Source organism: Haliotis cracherodii, unplaced genomic scaffold (assembly GCF_022045235.1).
Source record: "Haliotis cracherodii isolate W230 unplaced genomic scaffold, xgHalCrac1.p SCAF_9, whole genome shotgun sequence".
Lineage (NCBI taxonomy): Eukaryota > Metazoa > Mollusca > Gastropoda > Lepetellida > Haliotidae > Haliotis > Haliotis cracherodii.
The window spans coordinates 32421567-32447173 of NW_027266343.1; the positions used below are offsets into that span (position 1 = coordinate 32421567).

At 40.7% G+C, this 25607-nt stretch overlaps 1 protein-coding gene across 1 annotated transcript in view; it reads left to right on the forward strand.

Moving 5' to 3' along the window:
* The window catches only part of LOC139452437 (exocyst complex component 4-like), a 39445-nt gene extending 16494 nt beyond the window's left edge, over nt 1–22951 (forward strand). The window contains exons 13-30 of the mRNA XM_071233911.1: nt 819–890; nt 2339–2476; nt 2855–2935; nt 4159–4243; nt 4638–4707; nt 5620–5711; nt 8484–8546; nt 11586–11659; nt 12745–12883; nt 14387–14468; nt 14786–14996; nt 16092–16181; nt 16742–16773; nt 18027–18141; nt 18683–18801; nt 19487–19582; nt 19749–19860; nt 20722–22951. Coding sequence (XP_071090012.1) covers nt 819–890; nt 2339–2476; nt 2855–2935; nt 4159–4243; nt 4638–4707; nt 5620–5711; nt 8484–8546; nt 11586–11659; nt 12745–12883; nt 14387–14468; nt 14786–14996; nt 16092–16181; nt 16742–16773; nt 18027–18141; nt 18683–18801; nt 19487–19582; nt 19749–19860; nt 20722–20898 — 1848 coding nt within the window. The 3' untranslated portion in view covers nt 20899–22951. The remainder of the gene's footprint in view (nt 1–818; nt 891–2338; nt 2477–2854; nt 2936–4158; nt 4244–4637; nt 4708–5619; nt 5712–8483; nt 8547–11585; nt 11660–12744; nt 12884–14386; nt 14469–14785; nt 14997–16091; nt 16182–16741; nt 16774–18026; nt 18142–18682; nt 18802–19486; nt 19583–19748; nt 19861–20721) is intronic.
* Nucleotides 22952–25607: the final 2656 nt, after the last annotated feature.

Consider the following 25607-nt stretch of genomic DNA (forward strand, 5'->3'; position numbering starts at 1 on the left):
TTTTCTCAAGTTTGAAGTAAATGTCCATTTATACCAGTTGCCATCTCTTCTTGTGAACCCTGCATAATGACATATATCTACATTTACCAATCTGTATACTGAACCTAGCCTATAACGCCTGCTACAGATCCAGTGATATAAGTTATCGTAATGAAACCTTCAAACTGTGTACATGTCATGCAGATGCTCTGTTGTTTATTCCTATTCTCTTGGTTTATTGATAAATGAGGCCTCATAAAAATAGTGCTGTGGTTCCGATTAATTTCAAAAGAGGGTATTTCTTTCTTTCCTTCTAACTTTACAGTAGTTCTCGAACACATAAAACAGGAGTGTTTTATGATGGTGTATATTTTCATCCTTATCCTCCTGTCATGAAGAGTGACTCCCACTGAAAGCAAGTTTGGGTTGGCATTTATTTTTGGGTAGTTGGATAATCGGAACCGCATCACTTTTGGGGCCTAATACTAATATCTCAACACTGTCATATTTAGTACCCTGCTCTTGGAATGGAAATTCTGAAAGTGAATAACAGTTTCAAGTTGATTGTATTGTATGCAGTAATGGTGAGGAACATAGGCATGCATCCCTAATGATGTGCTACATTTGTCAAGTGTTTAAACTGAAAGATCTTAATCTGTTGGAACAAACATACTACTGCGTAACATCAGTGTTTAGGAAAATAGTTTTATGGTACATTTCTGTGAACGTTAAAGACTAGAAAATTTTGCTTTCATTCTCTGTGAACAACAGCTGGAGTGAGATTTTAGCTGCTTGATAATTTGAATGTTTTAAGACACCATGAGTGCTTTCTGTTCCAGGCGTCGGGGATGCCGATGAGATCTGACCTGATGTACGACATGAAGGATGTTTGGTCAGAAATACAAGCTGTGGTAGGTGTACTTTAGGCTATGGTGATATGTTCTTGATTCCCAGGCTTTGATTCAAAAGCAATGACCATCCAGTTCAGAGCAATTTCAATTCTAAGAGACAAAATAGAGACTTTTTCGAAAGTCCGAGTCTGAGGACCACTTGTAAGTTTTCAACCCAGTCTATGTCTGTATTACTAAAAATTAACACTATAATTGCCACAAACCATCTCTGTGATGTCACTCACACGACTGACAGACTTGGAACCTCCTGATTCTGCTGACCATAGTTTCGAATCCTAGAGTAAACTGATTATGGTTCTATGTTTGTCAGCTTATCAGCACAATACCTTGTAGGTTTCACCCAAGTGTAAAAGATTAACTGGAATACTTGAATTGGCTTTAATCCCAGGTCACCACTCTAGTCTGGGTTTCAGTTCCCTGAGTCCTGTATCACCTTGGGCTTCCCTATTTAAGAATTTTAAACCTGTCATGGTGTGAGTGAGATACATATACTTTTCAAAAAATGTTAAGGAACACCTGATTTTTTTCATATGACTAAAGTTAATCTGTCCTGGCTGGAGGGGATTACAACACAGCCTTTCAAATGTGGGTGTTCTTTAACTTGTTTTGAGTAGAACCCCCGGTATATATACTTGAAATATATTGGGGGGCGTTCGGGTAGCCTAGTGGTAAAAGCGTTTGCTGGTCACGCCGAAGACCCGGGTTCGATTCATGACATGGGTACAATGTGCAGAGCTCCAGATAAGCTGTGTATCTGCATAAAATATGCATCAGAAATGCAGAAATATGCAGTAAAATAAAATCCAAGCGTATCAAATACGCAACGAACATTACAGATACGCTACAAAAATAAAACTTTCTTGTGGAAGTATCTTGGTATTTTTGAGTCTTATAAAGCTCTTGAACCCACACGACACCAGTTTGCAGGGACTTGATGAATAGTGTTTTTAGATATTTAACTTAAATATCCACATGAGTAAAAACTAGTGGGTAACAGAAATTTGAATACCCAGATAGAATTACTGATACCCAATGATTTTAAAATGCATGGGTAAAATACCCACATCAAAAGCTTATCTGGAGCTCTGAATGTGTGAAGCCAGTTTCTGGTGTCCCCCGCCGTGATATTGCTGGAATATTGCTAAAAGCGGTGGAAAACCATACTCACTCACTCACTCACTAAAATATATTAGATAATAGTCTTCACATTAAACAAACTGAGTTGACTATAGATGGCTAGTGCCTGTTTGGATCCCACATGTTGGCCAGAAGCTGGACTGACTGCTGTTTTCAACTGACTGTTGACACCTTTGATGGAAGCACTCCCTTTTTAGGTGGCGAAACTCTTTTCTTTTTTATATGACAATGAGTATGAAATTCAATATTCTCGGTGTGGTTTTGTAAGTATGCAGGGTGGATTGGTGTATATGACAGCTGTTGTGATTCAGCTGCAAGTGTTGCTGAGCCAGTATCTGGACGTGCGGAACTCGCTGTCAAACAGACAACAGGCCCCGAGCGGCTTCGATGAGCCCAGCATGGACATCAGCCAGTACTTCAGCAAGAAGAGACAAGCCAAGCCCAAGAAGGTTAGTTTTGTCTCCTGGGCAGTTTGTATTTTTATAAATTTCTTTTTTGTTTTCTGGTCTTTGTTTTGTTGACTTAAGTGTTAACACTCTACAGTAGTGTGGCTATTTCATTGATATAAGGGGTAGCCTAGCGGTTAAAGCGGTCATTCATCATTCCGAAGACCCGGGTTCGATTCCCCACATGGGTACAATGTGCTAATTTCTGGTGTGCCTCGTCGTGATATTGCGGGAATATTGCTAAAAGGGCAAAAACTATACTCACTCACTCACTCTCATAGACTTTCCTTGTGTCAAGCTGCCAGGAGATGTTGTAATTGTTCGTTCATATTATGAATGTCCTTACTGTCTTTGAACTGTGAAAATTAAACTGGGTTTCAGATAAGCTTGTTCCGGTTTGATGCATCACTCCATGCCCTCAGTACCAACAGTTACATCGAGGACAGTCGGCAGTTTGATGCAGTGAGTACCAGCTGGACATTGATATAGAGCATCCTTAGACACATCACCTGTAACACACCTGAAAGATCACCTGTAACAGCACCTGTAACTATAACCTGTAACACACCAGTAACACTCACCTGTTACATCACCTGTAACAATCACCTGTAACAGCACTTGTAACGTCACCTGCAACACACCTGTAACAATCCCCTGTGACCAGTGAAGATCCGGGTTAGAATAGGTCTTCAGCAACCCATGCTTGTCGCTAGAGGCGACCAATCAGATCAGGTGGTCAGACTCACTGACTTGGTTGATGCATGTCATCGATCCCAATTGCTTGGATCGATGCTCATGATGTCAGTCACTGGTCCGTGCGTCATTATTTACTGACCGCCGTCATATAGCTGGAATATTGCTAAGTGCAGCGTTAAACAACAAACAAACACCTGTAACACACCTGTAACATCACTTGTAACACATCTGTAACATCATCTGCAACAATCACCTTTAACACCTGTAACATCACCTGTAACAATCATGTAACATCTGAAACACACCTGTGACAATCACCTGTAACAATCACCTTTAACACCTGTAACATCATCTGTAACAATCAGCTTTAACAATCACCTGTAACAATACCATGTCCGGTTACTTTGACAGGTGTGTTACAGGTAATTAACAGTGAACATAGAGCACACACACACACACATGCACATGCACATGCACATGCACATGCAATGTCGAGGGACATTAAGATTATTAGTTGAATGTGTTTAGATATAATTTTTGTTCCTAATACACAGGTAATCTGTACATATACGAGAGAGGAAATACATGCGCGTAAAAATCTTTGGCATTTTTCACTTCCTGTATAAGAAGGCATGGAACTTATTAAAAGTAGTTCCTGCGAGGTGACCTCATTTGCATATTTATCCGATCATTGTACCAAGTTTTTTGGGTTTGGTTTATCATAATTATGTGAAAATAAAACTGTGAGAGCAAGTAATGTGTTGAAGTGATCAACAGATGTGATCATCAGTGAGGCTCTGTAAAGCCTTAATGTGTAATAAATCAATGAGAAATTTCCTGACTATGAAGTGATTTGCTTCCTCTTTCTCATATATGATGACACAATACCTGCCCTTATGAGTGTATTTAGGCAATGAAGATTGTAAGCTTTTTGTTCCATCATGGAAGTTGCATGTGATTTTGACTTCTGGTTATCTCTCCTTATCCAGGCTGGTTACCTTGGTGACCAGGGTCTGCTAGCTGGACTGAGCAAGCATCAGCTTGTGTGTAAACCTGCAGCCAATAATGTGACAGGTGAGTTGAACTACCTACCTGTGTGTGGCAGCCATTGTGACATACAAGGGAGGCTACTCTTGGATACAAAACTCCCTTAGCAGTATTAACAGAGTAACCTCCCTTGTCAATACTACACCATGATCAACTTAGAAATGTATTGTCAATTTGGATTCTTTGTGCACAAGAAATTCAGCCTTGCAACATCTGATACATCCTGACAAAGAAATAAGTATTATGTCACTTTAATCATAAAATATCAGGGGGCATGGGTGGTTGTCTAAAATCCTGTAGACATTGGTTTGACTCCCAGATTGGTCTTGATGATGGTTCTGGGTTTGTCAGACCCATACCTAATTGTTGGTTTCACCAGAGCCCATGGGGACTATACTAACTCTGTGATCCTCTGTTCCAGCCATCTACAAGCCTCTTCGCAGCTTTATCCAAGAGATCGAGAAGGCAATGGAGATGGAGAGCCCATCAAGGTAGGTAACCATGGCAACCTGTGATACCGTATTCGACGTAATAAGCGCCCTGCTCTAATAAGTGCCCACGGCGATAATTGCTAACATATTTGCTAGTGAACAATCCGAAATTAGCACCCCTTCCAATTGATCAATGTACACAAGACTTATAATACGCACTCGTGTGTTATATGCACCCTTAATTATGGGCAATTAAATTCTGGAAAAATATATCTGTTGTACATAAACATTTCAGGCTGTCAGCATAAACCACAAAATTTATCTTTCAACTCTGTTTTTTCGACCAAAGTAATATTCTAATAAGAGCCCCTTATTACTAATTTTGAGAGAGCCCTGGGTGCTTATTACGTTGAATACAGTATATGGGATTCCAATTCTGACTCCAGACAGATATTGTCCTTCAGGTATGACTTCATGTACAGGCATGTCGTTATATCAGTGCAATAGTCTTGAATGCAACATTATTATATCCACTGCCATGGAGTGGAAGGGGGATATAGGATAGTGTGCTGTCTGTCCGTCCTTCTGTCCATCCATCCGTCCCTCCATCTGTCATGTTTCGTTTCCTAGGCAGAACTGAAAAAACATGATATATATCTTAACCAAACTCATCACATAGATAGGTCTAGTGGTGAACTGGTGCCTTTTGATGATTTGAGATTTTTGAAAAACTGATTTTTCAAGTTTAAATGGCAACAACTTTGACTTAGACTGAAAATGGCCCTAGTGCTCCTCTCTGAGGAGTTCTTGAAAACCATACAATATATCTTGCCTTGCACACAACCGGACATGTCATATTTGTGGGGGATAATGCGTTACTCATGCTTGTTAAACCTTGTATCACCACTTCATTCTTTAACATTGTTGTTTGCAATCCAACATGGAGTGAGTGTGTGCCTGGTCATGTTGCAGCCTGCAGGAGTTTGTGACAGACTTTGTACAGAATGCCTTCCTCGGCCAGGTCCATCTAAAGGTGTCCCAGAGCATCGATGCTGCCACAAGAGGTACGTCTGTGGTTTAAAACAATCAACAAATGATACCATATGGTGATATGTTATATGAATACACATTCTGAAAGAAAGTCACAGAAGTCTGGATATGTGTGGGGAATTTCATTGTACTTTTGGTGAGAACCATGTGAGGTGGGACGCTAACTGTGTAGGATATATTTTCAGCAAGGAGATTTATTAGTTTGGTGGCCAGTGGCCCATGGTCTTGGGTCAGATCACAGTGCCAAGATGTTGTCTTTTTAGTAAGGTCAGGCTTTTGGGGGGATTTTCCCATTTCAATTTTTATGAGTTTGTGGATTCTTGAACCAAGTTTGAATATTTGAAAATATCTGGCCTAAGGGCCACCAGCATCCTCCAATGTCAGTGTCTCAGTGGTTCTAAGGTGTTGCACAGAGTGGTGTCCCTTGGCTGCCAGGATCCGCTGCTCATGGGCCTAAATTCTAGATGCGCCCTGATTATGATCAGTGATCTGTCAAAACTATTTGCGACCTGCAGTACTTTAAACTTTTCTCCAACATAAAGCTGGGATGCCATGATATAACTGAAAGACTGTTTAAGGCAGTGGTTACTTCAGCTTATTCTTTCCCTAGCTTTACAGTTTCCATTTCTGTCCATCATCATCTTACAACATTAACCTATCTTGCATATCTATGCTTCTGTCTGTGTGGATATCACCCTGCTGGATGTCAGTTTGAAGTTTGACAAGACCTTGTTGACATGACTCGTTTTCTTTCAATATTGTCCCATTGTTAAAGTTTGGAGGGGGGGAATGCTTTTTTAATTCTTCATCAATAATCATCGAAATAGGTCTTCCATGAATGACCCGATGCAAGTCAGGGGTGTGGAAATATCAAAATGCTGAACTTGCCCTGGTCAAGTAGACAGTGAAAAATCACGCTCCAGAGACACAGTCTATGTGTTCATATTATTGACCCAAAATTGTGTTTTTATCGCAAAATCAATCTTTCACTGCCTGCAATCTTTGAGTAACGAATTGATCAATTTCTAGTCCGTAATGAAAAGAATAAATACGTTTTGAGCAGCCAGTGTGTCCTGCCATGACTTATTACAAGATGTTGTGCAATTGGCTACATGGAATTGAATCTACCAATCAGACAGCTTGTCTTTGGTGTGATCGAAACAGGAAGTAAATGGTACTGCTGTCAGTTGGATTGGTCATACTCATGATATTTACACTCTTCAAAGCTATATTTAGTACAAATATGTAATATACATGATAAATATTGACATTTTTAAGTTGTCCCTGATATTTTTGTTTGTCCAGCGATCTCACGTAACGAGTCAGGCAAGTCAGGCATTGATTTCCCACACCCCTGTAAATCCAGCCATTATTGCAGAAAATGGTTATCAGGGTTCCCATTGGTCAGGTGCTTTAGAGGTCAGGGGTGAGGGCAGAGAATTGTAGATTTTCATTGTAGATTTGAGATGATTAAATCACATCAGATCCCAAGCAACCTGTGCTTGTTTTGAGAAACTCGTGACTTGGTTGACTGCTTGTCATCATCCCCTGACAGTGTAAATATTTGCCCATCAGTGATTTCAATCAAACTTATGAAGACAGCCAAATGGCCTGTCCCTCGTCCTCCTGTAATAATTGACCGACTCTGTGGTGTAGTGGATAGACCGCCTCCCCAGAGAGCAGAAGGCCGTTGTTTTAATTCCCGGCCATGTTAAATGAAAAGACGTTAAAAAATGGCACTTCTTGTTACCCTATCTGGTGCTCCTCATTAAGAGGTTAGGGGCGTCGGGTAGCCTAGTGGTTAAAGCGTTTCCTTGTCACGCCGAAGACCCGGTTCGATTCCCGACATGGGTACATGGTGTGATTACTGGTGTCCCCCGTCGTGTTATTGCTGGAATATTGCTAAAAGAGGCGTAAAACCATACTCACTCACTCATTAAGAGGTTAAAACAAGGACTGGTCGGCTCGGATTCAGTATACTGTGTCAGAGTGGGATATCCATGTTAAACTGTGTCATAGTATCTCTGTGGAATAGTACAAGGACAGACACACACACACTTGCATACATAATGTAACTGCAATAATCTTGAACGAGACAACGTTAAACCCCATTTCACCTCACCTCACCCTTAAATTATTCAGATATGGTGGGTCAAAACCGGTCCCTATCCTACCTCACCCTTTAGCATGTTAAGTGGTACCCTGTGGGAACCCTGGTAATTCAACAGAGTTAGATGTACAAGCAAGTCTGGAACTAAATACCAGGGCCCCCGTTCCACTAAGTGATCTTTGCTCTACAACAACTGTTGTATATCAGTGTTAATGTGACCCTGAAGATAAGGGTCAGAATTGATCTTCAGCAACATATGCTTGTCGTAAGAGGCGAATAACAGGATCGGTGGTCAGACTCGGTTGATGCATGTCATCGTATCCCAATTGCGTTGATCGATGCTTAAGATGTCAATCACTGGATTGTCTAGTATACCACTTTTTGGTGTACATGGTCGTGTTTCAATAGTAGATTGATGCTTAAGATGTCAGTCACTGGATTGTCTAGTCCAGTCTCAATTATTTAAAGACCAGTGTCTTATAGCTGGAATATTGCTGAGTGGGGCATTAAACAACAAACAAACAAAGCGTTGTATGAGAGTTACGATTGTTGGAGCACTTAGTAAGATCACTTCGTTGAACGGAGACCCAGGAGAAACATTGTATTGTCTTTGGAATACTTGTAATGTATGTATAATGTCATGACTAAGCTATCAGCATCATCATCATCATCGAAGGTCTGATCGTGTTGCCGACTTTCTCATTACACTCAGTCATTGAGGAGGAGGATGGTCACAAGTGTAAGTGATGGTTGTCATGGAAACCACACCAGTTGGTTACTGTAGTAACCAGTAACTGGCACATCACCTCTACCACAGCCCTGTTCGTGTCATGTCTTGTATCGACGGCCTGTATTGTGATGTCATTAGCTTGCCCTTCATGTCTCTTCATTTCTCGACTTATTGTGTCTCATTTTCTGTCAGTTACCTTGTAATGGATGTGATATGTTTTTCAATTTCCTTGTTTTATGATGACATCTGTTTTTCAGGAGCCTGAAAAATATATATTGGAAGTTTTTAGATTGCTATTGTCATGATTACTGTGTATGAATTATACATGTTATATCGCCTTTGTTTTTTGGCTTTGCTTACACACATATCTAAATAATTTTTTTGTTTTGAGTTGGGTAACTGAGGGTTTTCTGGGGCAGAATAGGTTCTCAGTGTCACATGCATGACTTTAGACCTGACCTGTGACGATTTGGGTTAGAATTGGTCTTCAGCAACCATGCTTGTCATAAGAGGTGACTATACTTGTCATAAGAGGCGGGTTCTGATGGACAGACACGCTGACTTCGTTGGTACATGTTATCATATCCCAACCGCATAGATCGATGCTCATGACGTCAATCACTGGATTGTCTGGTCCAGACTCAACTATTTACAGACCACCATCATATAGCTGGAATATTTCTGAGTGCAGCATTAAACAACAAACAAAGAAACTTAAAAGTTGACTAAAACAGCAATTTATTGCTGTTGATTTATTACCAACCTGATTATACCACAATGGTCTTGGATCACATTATACACCATTTGTATTTTTTTATCGGAAATTGCATTTATATGATGCTGTGATATTGATGGAATAACTTATTGCAATGAATGTTCAAAATGTTCAAAATGTGCCCCTAGGCTTAATATTACTATGAGAATGATAGCGTGTCATTATATGCCGACATTTTTCACAATATAAATCAATGGTTGACCTCGTCCTGTCTCAATTATTTACAGACCACTGTCACACAGCCAGACAACCAAACAAACAGACTGACAACTTCAGAAATTGACCAGAAATTTTGACATTTGTGGGGGTGTTTTTTCTAAGTGACATTAATGTACATGTATTCAGTATTGTAGTCATAGAAGTGTTTCCCCCAAAGCTACCCACTTGATGTCACTTCATTGTAATGATTGTAGAAGAATTCACAATCCTTATTTTCATTCTAGACATTTCTGTCGGTGCATGTTTTATTTGTCACCTTCTGAGTTTTATTCAAAATATTTGTACATTGTATCCAATAAAATTAGGACTGCATTACCTTCAAATGCCTGGCTTCACTCTCGGCTTGCTGATAATGGCACCTCCTTTGAAAGCTTGACAAATCCATGAGATATCTATGAATGCAGTCTTTCATTCTGATTCTTGATGCTGTATTACCTAAATATTATCTGTGCAACATGACATTCTTGCACCTTTTTGTTCATGACCATGTTCTATGCACAATGATGTATTGTAATAGTGTAGGGCGGTCGGGTAGCCTAGTGGTTTAAGCGTTCGCTCATCACGCCGAAGACCTGGGTTCGATTCCCGACATGGGTACAATGTGTGAAGCCCATTTCTGGTGTCCCCCGCCGTGATATTGCTGGAATATTGCCAAAAGCGGCGAAAAACCATACTCACTCACTCACTGTAATGGTGTAATGTGTATTACAGTAGCCCTTTGGGAGCTAGGGTTAACACTGATCCCCAGCAACCCTATTGTAAGAGGTGACCAATGGATCGGGTGGTCAGGCTCGGTGACTTGGTTGATAGCGTGATGGCTTGGATCGTTGCTCGCAATATCATTACTGGATTGTCTGGTCCAGGCTCGCTTATTTATAGGCTGCCGCCATATAGTTGGACTATTGCCGAGTGCTGCGTTAAACAAAGAAACTATAGTAACCATTGTAACATGAATTTGTAGCCTAGTGGTTAAAGCATTGCTTGTTATGCTGAAGGCCCGGGTTCCATTCCTCACATGGGTGCAATGTATGAAGCTCAATTCTGGTGTCCCCCGCCATGATATTGCTGGAATATTGCTAAAAGCGGTGTAAAGCCATACTCACTCAAAGCACCATCATCATACATCTTAGTCATGCATATTCATGATAGTGTTGTGGATATGGTTCTGGATTGGTTATAATGAACCAAAGGTTTTAAATGTAGTAATTGTACATCAATTGTATTTGTCACTATGGGTATGTTTACACTGAAGGGAAAATATTGGTGCATATGTACAAGACCCGTAAAGATCGGGGTTAGAATAGGTCTTCAGCAACTCATGCTTGCCTTAAAAGGAAACTATGCTTGTCGAAGAGGCGACTAACGGGATCAAGTGGTCAGACTCGCTGACTTGGTTGATGCATGTCATCATATGCCCAATTGCTAGGATCAATGTTCATGATGTCAATCACTGGGTTATCTGGTCCAGACTTGATTATTTACAGACCAACATCATATAGCTGGAATATTGCTGAGTTTGGCATTAAATAACAAACAAACAAACAAACAAAAGCATATGTACAAAGATGTCCGATTGTCTCAGAATGCGCTGCAATTGGCAATGCAGAGTTGAGTCCCTTAGGCATGCAAGAAACTTGAATCAGTGTTTCCAATCCAGGTTTGGCCTGATTCTGTCATTAGGTTTGTCAACACCATTAACCTGTCCACGAGGGTTTCACCAAAGTGCTAAACATCTAAGACTTCCAGGCTATCCTCCCACATTAAGTTTCCACAATGTGGTGTAACTAAAAGCCTGTTCAAAGTGCACATGCATTGGTTTGTCTAGTCCTAATCCGATTACATTAAAAAAAATGGCATGACAGTAATTGGTGTTAATGGTGTATTCCCTCAGTACTAATAACTATATGACATTGGTGCTATCTCGTGTTCATGGTATATAAGGTTCAATGCATGTGTTCACTCAATAGAAACACGATGGCCATATTTGGCATGATGACACCTGTGTCATGTGATACAAATGTGTCAAGCGTATAGAATGGATATTTCACTTCCAGGTTTTGATGCTTTGCGGAATGTCATTGATGATAAGATTCGACGGGAACTTGGTGTGCCTCGCCCACTTCTACAGGTAATATGCTCTTAACAAATAACAAAAATCAAATTCCAGATTTTAAAAAAAGCAAGGTGACCAAGTTATTTTCCTGTTTTAACCGTATTTTTATGTACATAGTCATGTGTCAAGCAGCGAATGAAAGTTTACAACCAGAGACACTTAAATAACAGTGAGTTATTCAAACAATGAAAGCGTTAAAAGTACATTGAAAGATACATGATCCATGGGCATGAATGGCGTGAATGTATCCAACATGGCAGCAACACAGGAAACATGGTCAAGGTAACTCTTAATTAAGGAGAAAAATCTAAAATGCGGATTGTTAGAAATGGTAGAATTCAGAACTTTGCAACATTTTAAATGACCAGCAGGCGGATGAGAACATTTCTATATTTTCTTCATTGTTTGGTTTTTGTAATTACTGCTACCTCTGTGTTGATTTTGATAATGAATCTCAAATTGGTCAAATGACCATGTTGAGATGTAAGCATAGTAAGATTACAACCAGATGACTTATCATACCAACTCTGTATGTCTGTAATGTTAACTGTTAATGTAATGCATTCGTCATACAGTCACAAAGATATGTGTAATATGCTTCAACCTTGAGAAATAAATTTGTTTGAATTTGTCATTTACAAGCTGACATGTGTAAACAACATCTGTACTTTCTCTATACTCTAGACTAAAAATGACAAATAATCATGTATCACAGAGACTTGTTTTCGGTGAAGTTTGTTTGTGTGACAAACTGCCAGTGGTCTTAGTAGCTCACAATGTGAACAAGGTCAGTATTGACATGACAAGCACATGATGTCTTTAGAAACAGTGACATCATGATCTCCGTGCAGGCCGGACGATTTTATGGGTTTTTACAAGATGGCAACTGGCCAGTTTGATATCTGAGTTATATTATGAGTAATGAAACTATTTTTTACAATTAATTTGTACTCGCATGTCATACTCATATCTCAGTACTGTGGGTACCCGACATGGGTACAATGTGTGAAGCCCATTTCTGGTGTCCCCCCCCCGTGATATTGCTGGAATATTGCTAAAGGCGGTGTAAAACCATACTCACTCACTCCTTTCTACTCCAGAGCACCGTGACAGTGGACCGCAACATCCAGGACCTGCAGGAGCTGATGCATGATCTGCCGGACTATGCAGACCAGTTCCTCAACATGATCTGCAACGTCCTCCGCGACTACCGCGATAAGTGCCACTCCGCGTACCGAGGTAAACTTAACTACTCACTACTTGAAGACGAGGCTGGAGTGAGTCAGTGATGCACTGCTACACTGCTCTGTAAGACACTACCATACCAATATACAGTACACTCCATTCTGTATTGTATACATTATGACACATATCGTGTCACAATATGTTTAGTTACATGATCTACAGACTCATAGTCAGGTACAATTTGGTTTTGTATTTCATTTTTGAAATAACATGAGCATTTGACTTCAAAACTTTTGAAAAGTTTATGACAAATCTAATTAATTTTGTATTGGTATTGTTCATATATCATGTGTATGGTAAAGAGAATGTTGACAGACAATAAAAGGTACAATAAAGAAGATGAAAGCGTGAACATGGACACTTCATAACATCCTGTGCCACTGATAGATGCTACTGTACATAACTGGGTATAACTTTAAGCCTCTCTCCCAAGGAACTGGTGTGTTAAGACCTGTAGAAGGCTGACATGTCATATAACACAGCCTATATTTGGCAAATTTTGTTGATGGTATGGTATAACTGATGGTATTGCATAACTGATGGTATGGTATAACTGATGGTATTGCATAAATGATGGTATGGTATGACTGATGGTATTGCATAAGTAATAGTATGGTATAACTGATGGTATTGCATAACTGATGGTTTGGTATTACTGATGGTATGGTACAACTGATGGTATTAATGATGGTATGGTACAACTGATGGTATTGTATAACAAATGGTGTGGTATAACTGATGGTATGGTACAATGGATGGTATAGTGTATGATGGTATTAATGATGATATTGTATGACAGATGGTGTGGTATGATGGATGGTGTTGTATAACGGATGGTGTGGTATAATGGTTGTGTGGTATAATGGATGGTGTGGTATAATGGATGGTATGGTATAATGGATGGTGTGGTATAATGGATGGTATGGTATAATGGATGGTGTGGTATAATGGATGGTATGGTATAATGGATGGTATGGTATAATGGATGGTGTGGTATAATGGATGGTATGGTATAATTGATGGTATGGTATAATGGATGGTGTTGTATAACGGATGGTGTGGTATAATGGATGGTGTGGTATAATGGATGGTATGGTATAACGGATGGTGTGGTATAATGGAAGGTATGGTATAATGGATGGTGTTGTGTAACGGATGGTGTGGTATAATGGATGGTGTGGTATAATGGATGGTGTGGTATAATGGATGGTATGGTATAATGGATGGTGTGGTATAATGGATGGTATGGTATAATGGATGGTGTGGTATAATGGATGGTATGGTATAATGGATGGTGTGGTATAATGGATGGTATGGTATAATGGATGGTGTGGTTTAATGGATGGTATGGTATAATGGATGGTGTGGTATAATGGATGGTGTGGTATAATGGATGGTATGGTATAATGAAGGTATGGTATAATGGATGGTATGGTATAATGGATGGTGTGGTATAATGGATGGTATGGTATAATGGATGGTATGGTATCCCTGCAGATATTGTCCAGCATGGATCTGATGAGAAGCGAGTGATCAGTGCCCAGTGGGCAAAGGATGAAGACATCAGCCGCTTCCTCAGGTGAGACTTTATGGTATCTCCTGACTCTCACTGTGATGTTGCTACCATTTGCTATTTTCCATGGTTGTCTTATAAAATATAGCCTCATTGATCAATACAGCATTTCTGCAGAAACTCACCCTGTGGGGATTCCGGGGCACTTAAGGTCCTCCATATCTATAATTGTCTCAGGTTTTGTCCACCACTGGTTTTCAGATCCAGACAATATTATGTAAAGATTATTGTGATATAACTGTAATATTGCTGAGTGGCTTTATAAGTGTTAACTTACTGGCATTTTGACGTGATGCATCTGAGACTGACTGCCTCCACACCAGGTCTCTGCCAAGCTGGAGGACTCTTCAGCCTGGGGAGGGGCAGGAGCTGGACCGGACAATGTGCTCGGAGGAGGAGATGCGCGCTCTCAACTCAAAGGAGGCGGTCATCTTGATACGGAACCTGTCCTCAGATGAGACCTTGATTCCTCAGCAGGAGATCATTACTGATGTCACACAGATGAGGACTGTGGCCAATGTACATGAGAGTCTGGTGAGTTGGTGTCTGGGAGGAGATATGCTAGTGTTGTTCCCCAGCAGGAGATCATTACTGATGTCACTCAGATGAGGACTGTGGCCAATGTACATGAGAGTCTGGTGAGTTGGTGTCTGGGAGGAGATATGCTAGTGTTGTTCCCCATCATATCATTACTGATGCCACTGACCAGTGGTAGAAACTAATATTTTTTATCCACTAGTCCTTATAATGATAACATAGAGCCAATCTCAATAAAATCAGATCGCTAAACAAAGTTCTGAGGACACAATGACCTTTCATCCAACCAATCAAAGTGTCGCTTATCAGATCATGAAAGTGACATTTGGAATGTGTTTTCTAATCATGCAACCTCGAAAATATTAACACAGTGTATTCCGACCAACAGTTACGGCCAATACAACTGATTCCGTCAAAATTATCGCTTATCTCTCGCTTCCGTGGGATAAACATTTGAACAGAGGAGGTGTTGGACAGTACGTGTGATTCACTGCCGTACAATCTCAACCATATATTAGACATTCCGGAATGGTCCTTTGTTCAGTTTTCAAAATATTAATCGAGAACTTTGGCAACGTATTTTTCAATCGTAGTCTGAAACGGAAGTTGCCTGGTTGAAATGAGTGCTGTAAAGCTCAAGAAAGCTGCTTTCTATTTGGCTGATGTTTACTGACTTCTTGTTAGTCATTTCAGTGTTCAGTCAAAGTTCGTGAAATGTTGTTCTGACGTGACCTGAAATGGGATGTCCTCAGATCTTTGTTAAGCGGCAGCGAGAACTTAGATCTGATTTTAATGAGATTGACATAGAGCAAAACCGTTATAAAGGGCAAATGTCTAATGGTCATTAGGACACCTTAACCATGTTAACTATTGGGCAGTTAGGCAAGGACTTTAAGACTAGTGCTAATTTCAGCACTCAGCAGATCTGGACAAAGTCTGGAGAGTTGGAATGCTGGTCATTGATTATATCTCACTGAGGACACATACTGCATCAAGTTTTGTCAAGGCCCCATAGTCTGTTCATAAGTATCCCCATTTCATAGACAGAGTGGACATGTTGCCATCTTGTGATCAGTCCTCTCTCTTTATCAGGAATGGTTCGCTGGTCGTCTTCAGCAGTTCACAGACAGTTTGTCTGGTAGGTCCACCAGCAACCTCGGACCTCCCTCCACTAATCCAGCTGTAAGTAAAACTAGAGCACTTTTTTATATGTTAACTCTAATTAATGTTGTGTTTATGTTGATCAATATAATAGTGTGAATACTGATATCTCAATATAGACCTGCTTCAATATGGATTTAGCACTATTTTCTTTTTGTATAAAGTCAGCAGAAGCACTCACACCATTACAGATATTTTTAATGTATAGACAGATGTGTTTATGTATTTCTATGGTGTAGAGACAGAGAAACAGTCCATAAAAAACAGGAATAGGAACTATGTTCAATGAATTTTTTATTCTACCCACATGAAATCTGGGTTAGGATTGGTCTTTAGCAACTCATGCTTGTCATAAAAAGCTTGCTGACTTGGTTGCGATTGACACTATGAGCATCATTCTTCGCAGTTGGGAAACAATGACATTGGGATACGATGACATGCATCAACCAGGTCAGTGAGTCTGACCACACGATCACATAGTCGTGAGGCTGATTATTGGTAGGTGTGATATAGGTAGACTACTGTTTCTTGCCTGTAAGAAATCATTATTTAATCATAGTGTTCTCTCTTTACTTTTTCAGGACATTCCACCAGTATCAGAGAAAACATTAGCGTGAGTACTGCACTAATGAAATATGCAAATTCGTAAATTACTTTTCTTATTTTATTTTCAATTATCATGTTGAAATAATATACAAAATGGCCGCCCATGTGCTCTTCCTCAAGTTGCCTCAGGACATTGAAGTTGTAGGTACATGCTGCAGCTCAAGTGAGTAGATTGTTTGGATCACTTGATCAGTTCCAGATAAGCTGCCTATTTGTATAAAATACACACAAAAGTCACCGCAACCCAATTGATAATGAGCTTCTTTCGTACGAATATGCATGGAAAACTATAAAAACAGTAGTTTAACAACACACTGTTTGCTGTACAAGGTGACTGGGTTGACTTCATGTCATCATAGACTGATGGGTGTGTCAAGGGCAGCATGTACAGAGGGTTAACACATGAAAACATCTGAACAGACCCAGTGGAGCCCCTCAGTACCTTTGCTTGTCCTAGTAGGGACCCGTGAAGATTCCGGGGTAGAATAGGTCTTCAGCAACCCATGCTTGTCCTAAAATGCTAATAACGGGATCGGGTGATCAGGCTCACTGACTTGGTTGATACATGTCATCGATCCCAATTGCTTGGATCGATGCTCATGATAACATTCACTGGATTTTCTGGTCCAGACTCGATTATTTTCAGACCGCCGTCATATAGCTGGAATGTTGCTGAGTGCGGCGTTAAACAACAAACCAACCAATCCTAGTAGGTGATTGAATGGATCAGGCATCCGGTAGGTGTCCTAGTGTCATTGTACACTGACGGCATGGGGTGTTGCTCATGATATCAACCCCTTCCTTGTCCGGCCCAGACTCAAATACTGACTATGACTGGAATGTAGCTGACGATGGCTAAAGATGTATTCACACTCCCATGTCACTCCATCATCAAGTAGTGGGCATCAAGATGTATTCAAACAGTCTCACTCTCTCTAGTTAAAACACACTCAGCAATATTCCAGCTTTGTGACAACAGCCTGTAAATAATCAAATCTGGACCAGACAATCCAGTGACTGATAGTGTCAGCCATGATCCAAGGTGTCTGGGTATGATTCCATACAACCAACCAAGCCACTGAGCCTGACCTTCCGATCCATGTAGTCGCCTCTTACAAGTTGCTGGGGATGAATGATAACACAAAATCCACCACGGGACTCAGAATGAGAAGTACACTTAGCACCATAGTTGTGATGTGTATATGTCTGTATGGCTTGTAGTTATTGGGTTTGATGTGTTTATGCATATGTATTTTGTAGAGCCATGAACACACTTGTCCAGGATTTCCGCGACCTGGCCGAGATATGTATGTTGCTGTTGCACCTGGAGGTCAGAGTTCACTGCTTCTACTACCTGCTGCCGGTAGCTAAACAGGTAAAAACTTGGCTAGCGCTTACAAAAGTAAAAGACTTGATTCTAGGAAATGACTTTTGAAAATATAGTGCGGACAGGCGGTGTCTTTTTTGTCTTTTTTTTTAATTGTTCAAACTAGTATGTAAACAAATAACATTTGTGTAACCAAACAAACAATTGTGTACAATGAGCCAGGGAAAGGGCCTCTCGACAAATGTATTCCTTGATGAGTAAAATATTGGAATTCAGTATTATTATATGGACTTTTTGAGGATTTTTTTTTTTAAATACAACGAATCGTACAGCAAACTTTATGATGATGCAAGCGGTGCCTGAAAACCAAGACTATTATTGTTATTAGCCTAGTTTGTGGTGCTTTGCAGGTTATACACTGGAAGTAACAGTTACCCTGATTGTCTTTCGAGTTCCTGAAAGGAGATGCATTTTGTTAAGATTTAAAGGAACAAGACATCTTGATATCATCAACCAATTAATGTACAGTAGACATTTAAAATACAGAATCAGAGTCATGATAATGCATTTGTATTTTTTCCCCTTTCAGTCGAACTATGCAGGGCCGATTGATGACCTTGACCCTGATTCGAATGTCCTGAAGCTGAACAAGGACCTGACCAGCATGGAGGAGGTCCTAGCACACAGTCTGCAGCCCAAGAAGTTCAAGTCAGTTCACCAAACTACCCGTGAAGATCCGGGTTATAATAGGTCTTCAGCAACCCATGCTTGCCATGAAAGGCGACTGTGCTTGTCGTAAGAAGCGATTAATGGAATCGTGTGGGCAGGCTCGCTGACTTGGTTGATGCATGTCATTGTATCCCAATTGCGTGGATCGATGCTCATGATGTCAATCACAGGATTGTCTGGTCCAGACTCGATTATTCACAGACCGCCGTCATATAGGTGGAAATAAACATAGTGCAGCATTAAACAACAAACAAAAAACAGTACATCAAACACTGAATGCCCCCTAGTGTCAGTTGTTCTTTTGAAAGGGGAGATAACTTTATATTCCCCTCTGTTTGCAGACCCGTGAAGATTCCTGGGTAGAATAGGTCTTCAGCAACCCATACTTGCCGTAAAAGGCGACTATGCTTGTCGTAAAAGGCAACTAACGGGATTGGGTGGTCAGGCTCGCTGACTTGGTTGATACATGTCATCGATCCCAATTGCGTGGAACGATGCTCATGATGTAAATCACTGGATTGTCTGGTCCAGACTCGATTATTTTACAGACCGCCGTCATATAGCTGGAATATTGCTTAGTGTGGCGTTAAACAACAAATGAACACTGTTTGCATATAAGTCATATAAAGGAGAGGGGAGATAACTGAATGTATATTCCCGACAGGTACATCTTTGAGAGTCTGGGCTACCTTGTATCCTCCATCCTCATCAACAGTGTCCATTTCCTGAAGAAAATCAACGAGAATGGTATCAAGAAAATGTGAGTGTTGGTGTGATAGAACTGCAATACTGCTGACAGTGACAGAAAACATTAACTCACTCATTTAATCCTTGTTCAGTCAATTATCCTGTAGGAATTACTCATGACTAATAACTAAATTTTGTGAAGTGAGAATGTCGTCACTAGCTCTGTGCTCTGGCTTCAGGTGCCGTAACATCCTGGCCATCCAGCAGAATCTGACCAACATCACGTTGACCCGGGAGTCAGACCTGGACCGGGCCCGGCTGTTCTATGAGCTGCTCTACCTCACCCCAGACGTAAGTAGAAATGCACCATGACTACTACTACTACTACTACTACTACTACTACTACTACTACTACTACTACTACTACTACTACTACTACTACTACGATGACGAATACTTCTGCTACCCAGTACTAGTACTTCTACTTCTTCTATGATGAAGCGGATGTTTCTTGTTAATATATCATCAAATGAAACTATAGGCTTGTAGACAAAGCTCTCACAGAGCGGTATGTGTGTGAGTGAAAGAGCTGATTTTGTATAAGATTGGGTACACATAATATACATTATGTCTTGCAGAGGAAACATGAGAAACATTTTCAAGGTATTCACGCATGATTCGATAATGAATGTCATAATCTCACTCACAAGATCAATTTTTAAAATCAAAGTTAATATGAATTAAAATTAATAATTTCACTATTAGGCAGAGTTGCATCCCTTTAACAGTCTGTGCCCAAAATGTTTTCATCAAGGAGCCCAAACCCTTGAAGGTCCGGGTTAGAATTGGTCTTCAGCAACCCAAGCTTGTCGTAAGAGACGACTAATGGGATCAGGTGATCAATCTTTGACTTTGTTGATGCATGTGACCATATCGCAATTGCGCAGATCGATCCTCTGATAATACATGAGGAAAAAATGTCTCTAGGTCTATTCTTTGTATCCAGGACATTTTGACCTCAAGCAGGGTGTTGGGGTAGCCTTGTGGTTAAAGCGTTGGCTTGTCACACTGAAGAACCCGGGTTCAATGCCCCACATGGGTGCAACGTGTGAAGCCCATTGTCCAGTGGCCCCCACCATGATATTGCTGGACTATTGCTAAAAGCGGCATAAAAGTAGGTTTGTCACAAATGTTTTGTTCTTCTGTGTCCAGGACATCTTGAACTCTGTGGCAGAGAAAGGGCCGCAGTTCACGGGCACAGAGTACACCCAGCTCATCCAGCTGTACCACCGTAGCCACCCTGGCATCAAGATGGCGGTGCAGGACGGACACATGCAGAGGCTGCTGCAGATCATTGAGAAGGGACAGAACGAGACTATCAGCACCTGAACGAGACTATCAGCACCTGAATGAGACCATCAGACCCTGAACAAAACCATCAGACCCTTAACGAAACCATCAGCACCAGAACAAGACCATCAGCCCCTGAACCACACGGTCCTGGGCACTACATCAACAATGTTGCACATTGTTACATCAGTGTTTCTGAACAATCATTGTACACTTCATGAAGAAAGTTGCACATCTCTAGTGTTTAACTGCAACTGAAACACCCAGTTCTTGTGAAGTGTTGCAGATATCAACTGTGTAAAAGCAGTTGAACAATCACTCTCACCCAATGTGTACAATGTTGCAGCTATTTCACCACCAGAACAATCAAGTTGATGTACAATGTTGCAAATACAGTGTTCATCAAAATGATTAAAAATAAGATTTATCAGGCTTAGCACATATGCTTGACACAACTTTCAGTAAATGGGGAGAGAATTCAGTCCTGAAGGCTACAATGAACAATCCCTCCGTAGCTTGCTCTAATCATTCAGTGTTATGAAGGTACATTACTTGAATACTTGTATGTTAGGGTGAATGTGGGCATTTCTTCATCTTGCCTGAGTTTTATCTGACAAATGGCATCCGTTGGTCACAATCCTCTGAGATACCTGCCCCCCTATGTGGTGCTTGACAAAATCATTAATGTATTGACTTGTTTTGAATGAAAGTATGGAAGGAATTCAATGAAAAGTTGTTTCTTTGTTTGTTGTTCCCACACTTCCTAATATTCCAGCTATTTGTAAGTCATCGAGTCTGGACCAGAAAGTCCTGTGATTGATATTGTGAGACTGGGTGGATTATTGTGTACATCATCAATCCATGGTAGTCTGTCTGTCGGTTGTTTTACATCAAACTCATCAATATTCCAGCTCTACAATGGTAGTTTGTAAAGAATCAAGTCTGAACCAGACAATCCAGTGATTGACATCATGAGCAATGGTCCATAGCATTAGGGTATGATGACACATCATCAAGCAAGTCAGTGAGACTGACCACCTGATCCATTTGGTCGACTTATATGACATTGGTTGCTGGGGAACCTATTCTATCCCGGAATCCCCAAGCAACAAAACAATGCAATACTAAACGAGCCTCTCTGCATGCTTGAGATTATCAGTGATACTGTAGATACATGCATGTATGCTATGACGTAATAATATCTGGCTTGTTTGGGTGTTATTCATGATCACCACTTGTCCGGAAAGAGCTGTGGCTAAATTTTGAAGATGACCCGTGGTGTCTACCACTGCTATCCCTACTGTTCAGCTAAATTTAATATTTCCAGTATTCAAATATTCAAGGCATTTAGAATAAAGATGTATCCACATATGTTTTATATACTTATATTTTTTAAGAACAAAGACAACCTTGACCAGTTATTTTGGTGTTAAAATGTCAATTGGAGACAGATTTGTCATGTTTGAATTCCTAGCGATAGTATAGACAGAGATATCTCTATCTCTAGAAGGGAGAAGTGCAATATATGTGTAGCATCTTGAATCATTTTCCATAATTGTGTTAATGAAGTTTGAAATATGTATATTTTCTGTCTAGTCAGACCATTTTTTTCAAGAGAATCTGAGTTAAAATGAGTAATTAACAGTGCTTCACATCCGCTTGTGATCAGTGCTTAGATAGGCAGTTCTTTAAGTAGCACTGATTGTGACGAGCGTTTAATGTACCACTGTATGTTACAATGTGTGACCACGGCTTTCAGAAACACTGTCACCAGTGCTTTTAGTACCACTGATTGTACACAGTGCACCACCAACAGTTCCTATAGCTGTAAGCACTGCTTTGATTTACATTGCCTTAACTAGCAGTCATGTCCTTTGATGCGAAGTGCTAATGCAGCATTGCTGCTACAGGTTGTAGTGTGCATGATAACATAATCATGCTTTCTTTGGTCACAAGGGTCATGCATGTTGTGATGAATGTTATTGATGTGAAACTATTATATTAAGAATTTTGTAAATAAATGTATATTTTGTTGTACATATGTAATAGCTATGTATGATGCTTTCTACACAAACTGATACTGCCACATTAAACATGATATCAGGAACCATCTGTGTTGAAGTATTAAGGTATATACGTGTGTGCCAGGGCCTTCCTGTAAGAAGATTCAAGCATCTTGACAAGAGAGCTCCTGAACAGACTCAGAGGGGATTCTCCGCTAGAAAAGATCCACAGTAACTTGGCATGTCCAAGGGGGCGGTCTGGTAGCCTAGTGGTTAAAGCGTTCACTCGTCGCGCCGAAGACCCGGGTTCGATTCCCGACATGCGTACAATGTGTGAAGCCCATTTCTGGTGTCCCCCGCCGTGATATTGCTGGAATATTGCTAAAAGCGGTGTAAAACCATACTCACTCACTCACTGGCATGTCCAAGGTGATTAAATGGACCAGACTTGGTGACTTGGTTGATTGGTATCATGGTGTCATCTACATCGACGGCATGGGATGTTGATCCTGTCAATCCAGACACTATAATTTAGGCCTCCATATAGGTGGAATATTGCTGACTATGGCCTTTAACAAACACAACATCCGGGCTCTACACTTCCACAATGAAGGTTCCTCAAACCATGTTTCAGGAAGTAACAGCTACCACTGTCCTTAATATAACATTAACTATCGAGAGTTACCACAAACCCTCAGTGGGGCACGGGTGGGCCAGTCGTCTAAGGCGCCTCGATTTGCTGTGCAGAGTTGCGTCCCTTGAGCATGCCAGAAACCTATTATTGTGTGTTCGAATCCCGGTTCGCCCCGATTATGTTTCTAGGTTTGTCAGCACCATACCCGTTGGTTTCACCAAAGTGGTAAACGTCTGACACCATCATTTCGGTCTTTCCTCCCACATTAAGCTGACACCCGGTGATATAACTGGAATACTGGTGTTAAGCCCAACTCACTCACTCACCTACCGTTAGCATAAGAGATGAAACTGGCCCTGGTGGAAGAATATACCACCAGTACACATATTTTTGTGATGGCCGACTTGAAGGAGGATGAGTTGTTGCAATCTATAGCTGGTGTGCCCTGGCTCTGCCGTTGGGCCTTTGCTCATGCTTTCAACCACTGGTTTACAATGTCTCATGGCTGACGTGATATTGCTGAAGGTTCCAAACATATTCCATACACATCATGGATCAAACCTGCATTTTAGCCATTAGACCAACAAATATACTTTTCTAGCTGGAAAACGCTTATTTAAAACCATATTGTGTAAGCGGACAAGAGGAAGAGACCTCAACTGCCTCCTACCCTCTTGTACAGACATACACATGACTGGGTTATCCCAGTTTCCATGACAACATCTAAACAGTATGGACTTGTAACCTGTTCCTATCCCATGTTGTAGTGGATAGAGCGAAGTGGATAGGCAAAGGAGTTAACTTGAAACGTGACTTTCAGAGTCAATCAACTCCCTTGCCTCGGGAAGATGGTCATTCGGATTTGTAGGGTGAATTCAGACGTGTTTTTGAAATTTGTGAATTTTGTTACTTGGTATTCGGGATTCGGGAGCAAATGATACTCCGAGTGAAAAATTAGATGGTATTCGGGATTCAGAGGGGAGCAAATGATACTCAGAGTGTAAAATTAGATGGTATTCGGGATTCAGAGGGGAGCAAATGATACTCAGAGTGTAAAATTAGATGGTATTCGGGATTCAGAGGGGAGCAAATGATACTCAGAGTGTAAAATTAGATGGTATTCGGGATTCAGAGGGGAGCAAATGATAGAGTGTAAAATTAGATGCTATTCGGGATTTAGAGGGGAGCAAATGATACTCAGAGTGTAAAATTAGATGGTATTCGGGATTCAGAGGGGAGTAAATGATACTCAGAGTGTAAAATTAGATAGTATTCGGGATTCAGAGGGGAGCAAATGATACTCAGAGTGTAAAATTAGATGGTATTCGGGATTCAGAGGGGAGCAAATGATAGAGTGTAAAATTAGATGCTATTCGGGATTTAGAGGGGAGCAAATGATACTCAGAGTGTAAAATTAGATGGTATTCGGGATTCAGAGGGGAGCAAATGATACTCAGAGTGTAAAATTAGACGGTATTCGGGATTCAGAGGGGAGCAAATGATACTCAGAATGTAAAATTAGATGGTATTCGGGATTCAGAGGGGAGCAAATGATACTCAGAGTGTAAAATTAGATGGTATTCGGGATTCAGAGGGGAGTAAATGATACTCAGAGTGAAAAATTAGATGGTATTCGGGATTCATGGGAGACAGGGTTGGCAAACTGCGACTTTCAGCAACAAACAAATTTTACATCAGTATATTGTTCTCTCCCTGGTGGTCACAAACATGTTGTGGTCCTGCTCGGTGATACGCTAATCTTTCAATCGCCGGGCGTCTTCAGATTACCCCAAACTATCTGGAACTAGGTACCACAGTTAATGATAAATTAGCATGATAACAGGACCCATGGCGTAAAGACAACACACAAACTATTCATCCAATACTCGGATATCTGCGAATTTCAACATGTGGTGTTTCCGTGAGGTTCAAATAACGAATTACGCGTAACAGAAATAATTGCCCCATTGTCTAAACCTGTGAAGAACTTATATTACGTATCCTGCTCGTGCACAGCCGGTCGTTACAACACGTGGCCTCGACTTTCAAGTCGTTTCTTTCCAGCTGGAGATTATGCTGGCACGCAATAGGCTGTTACGAAAGGTCACTTT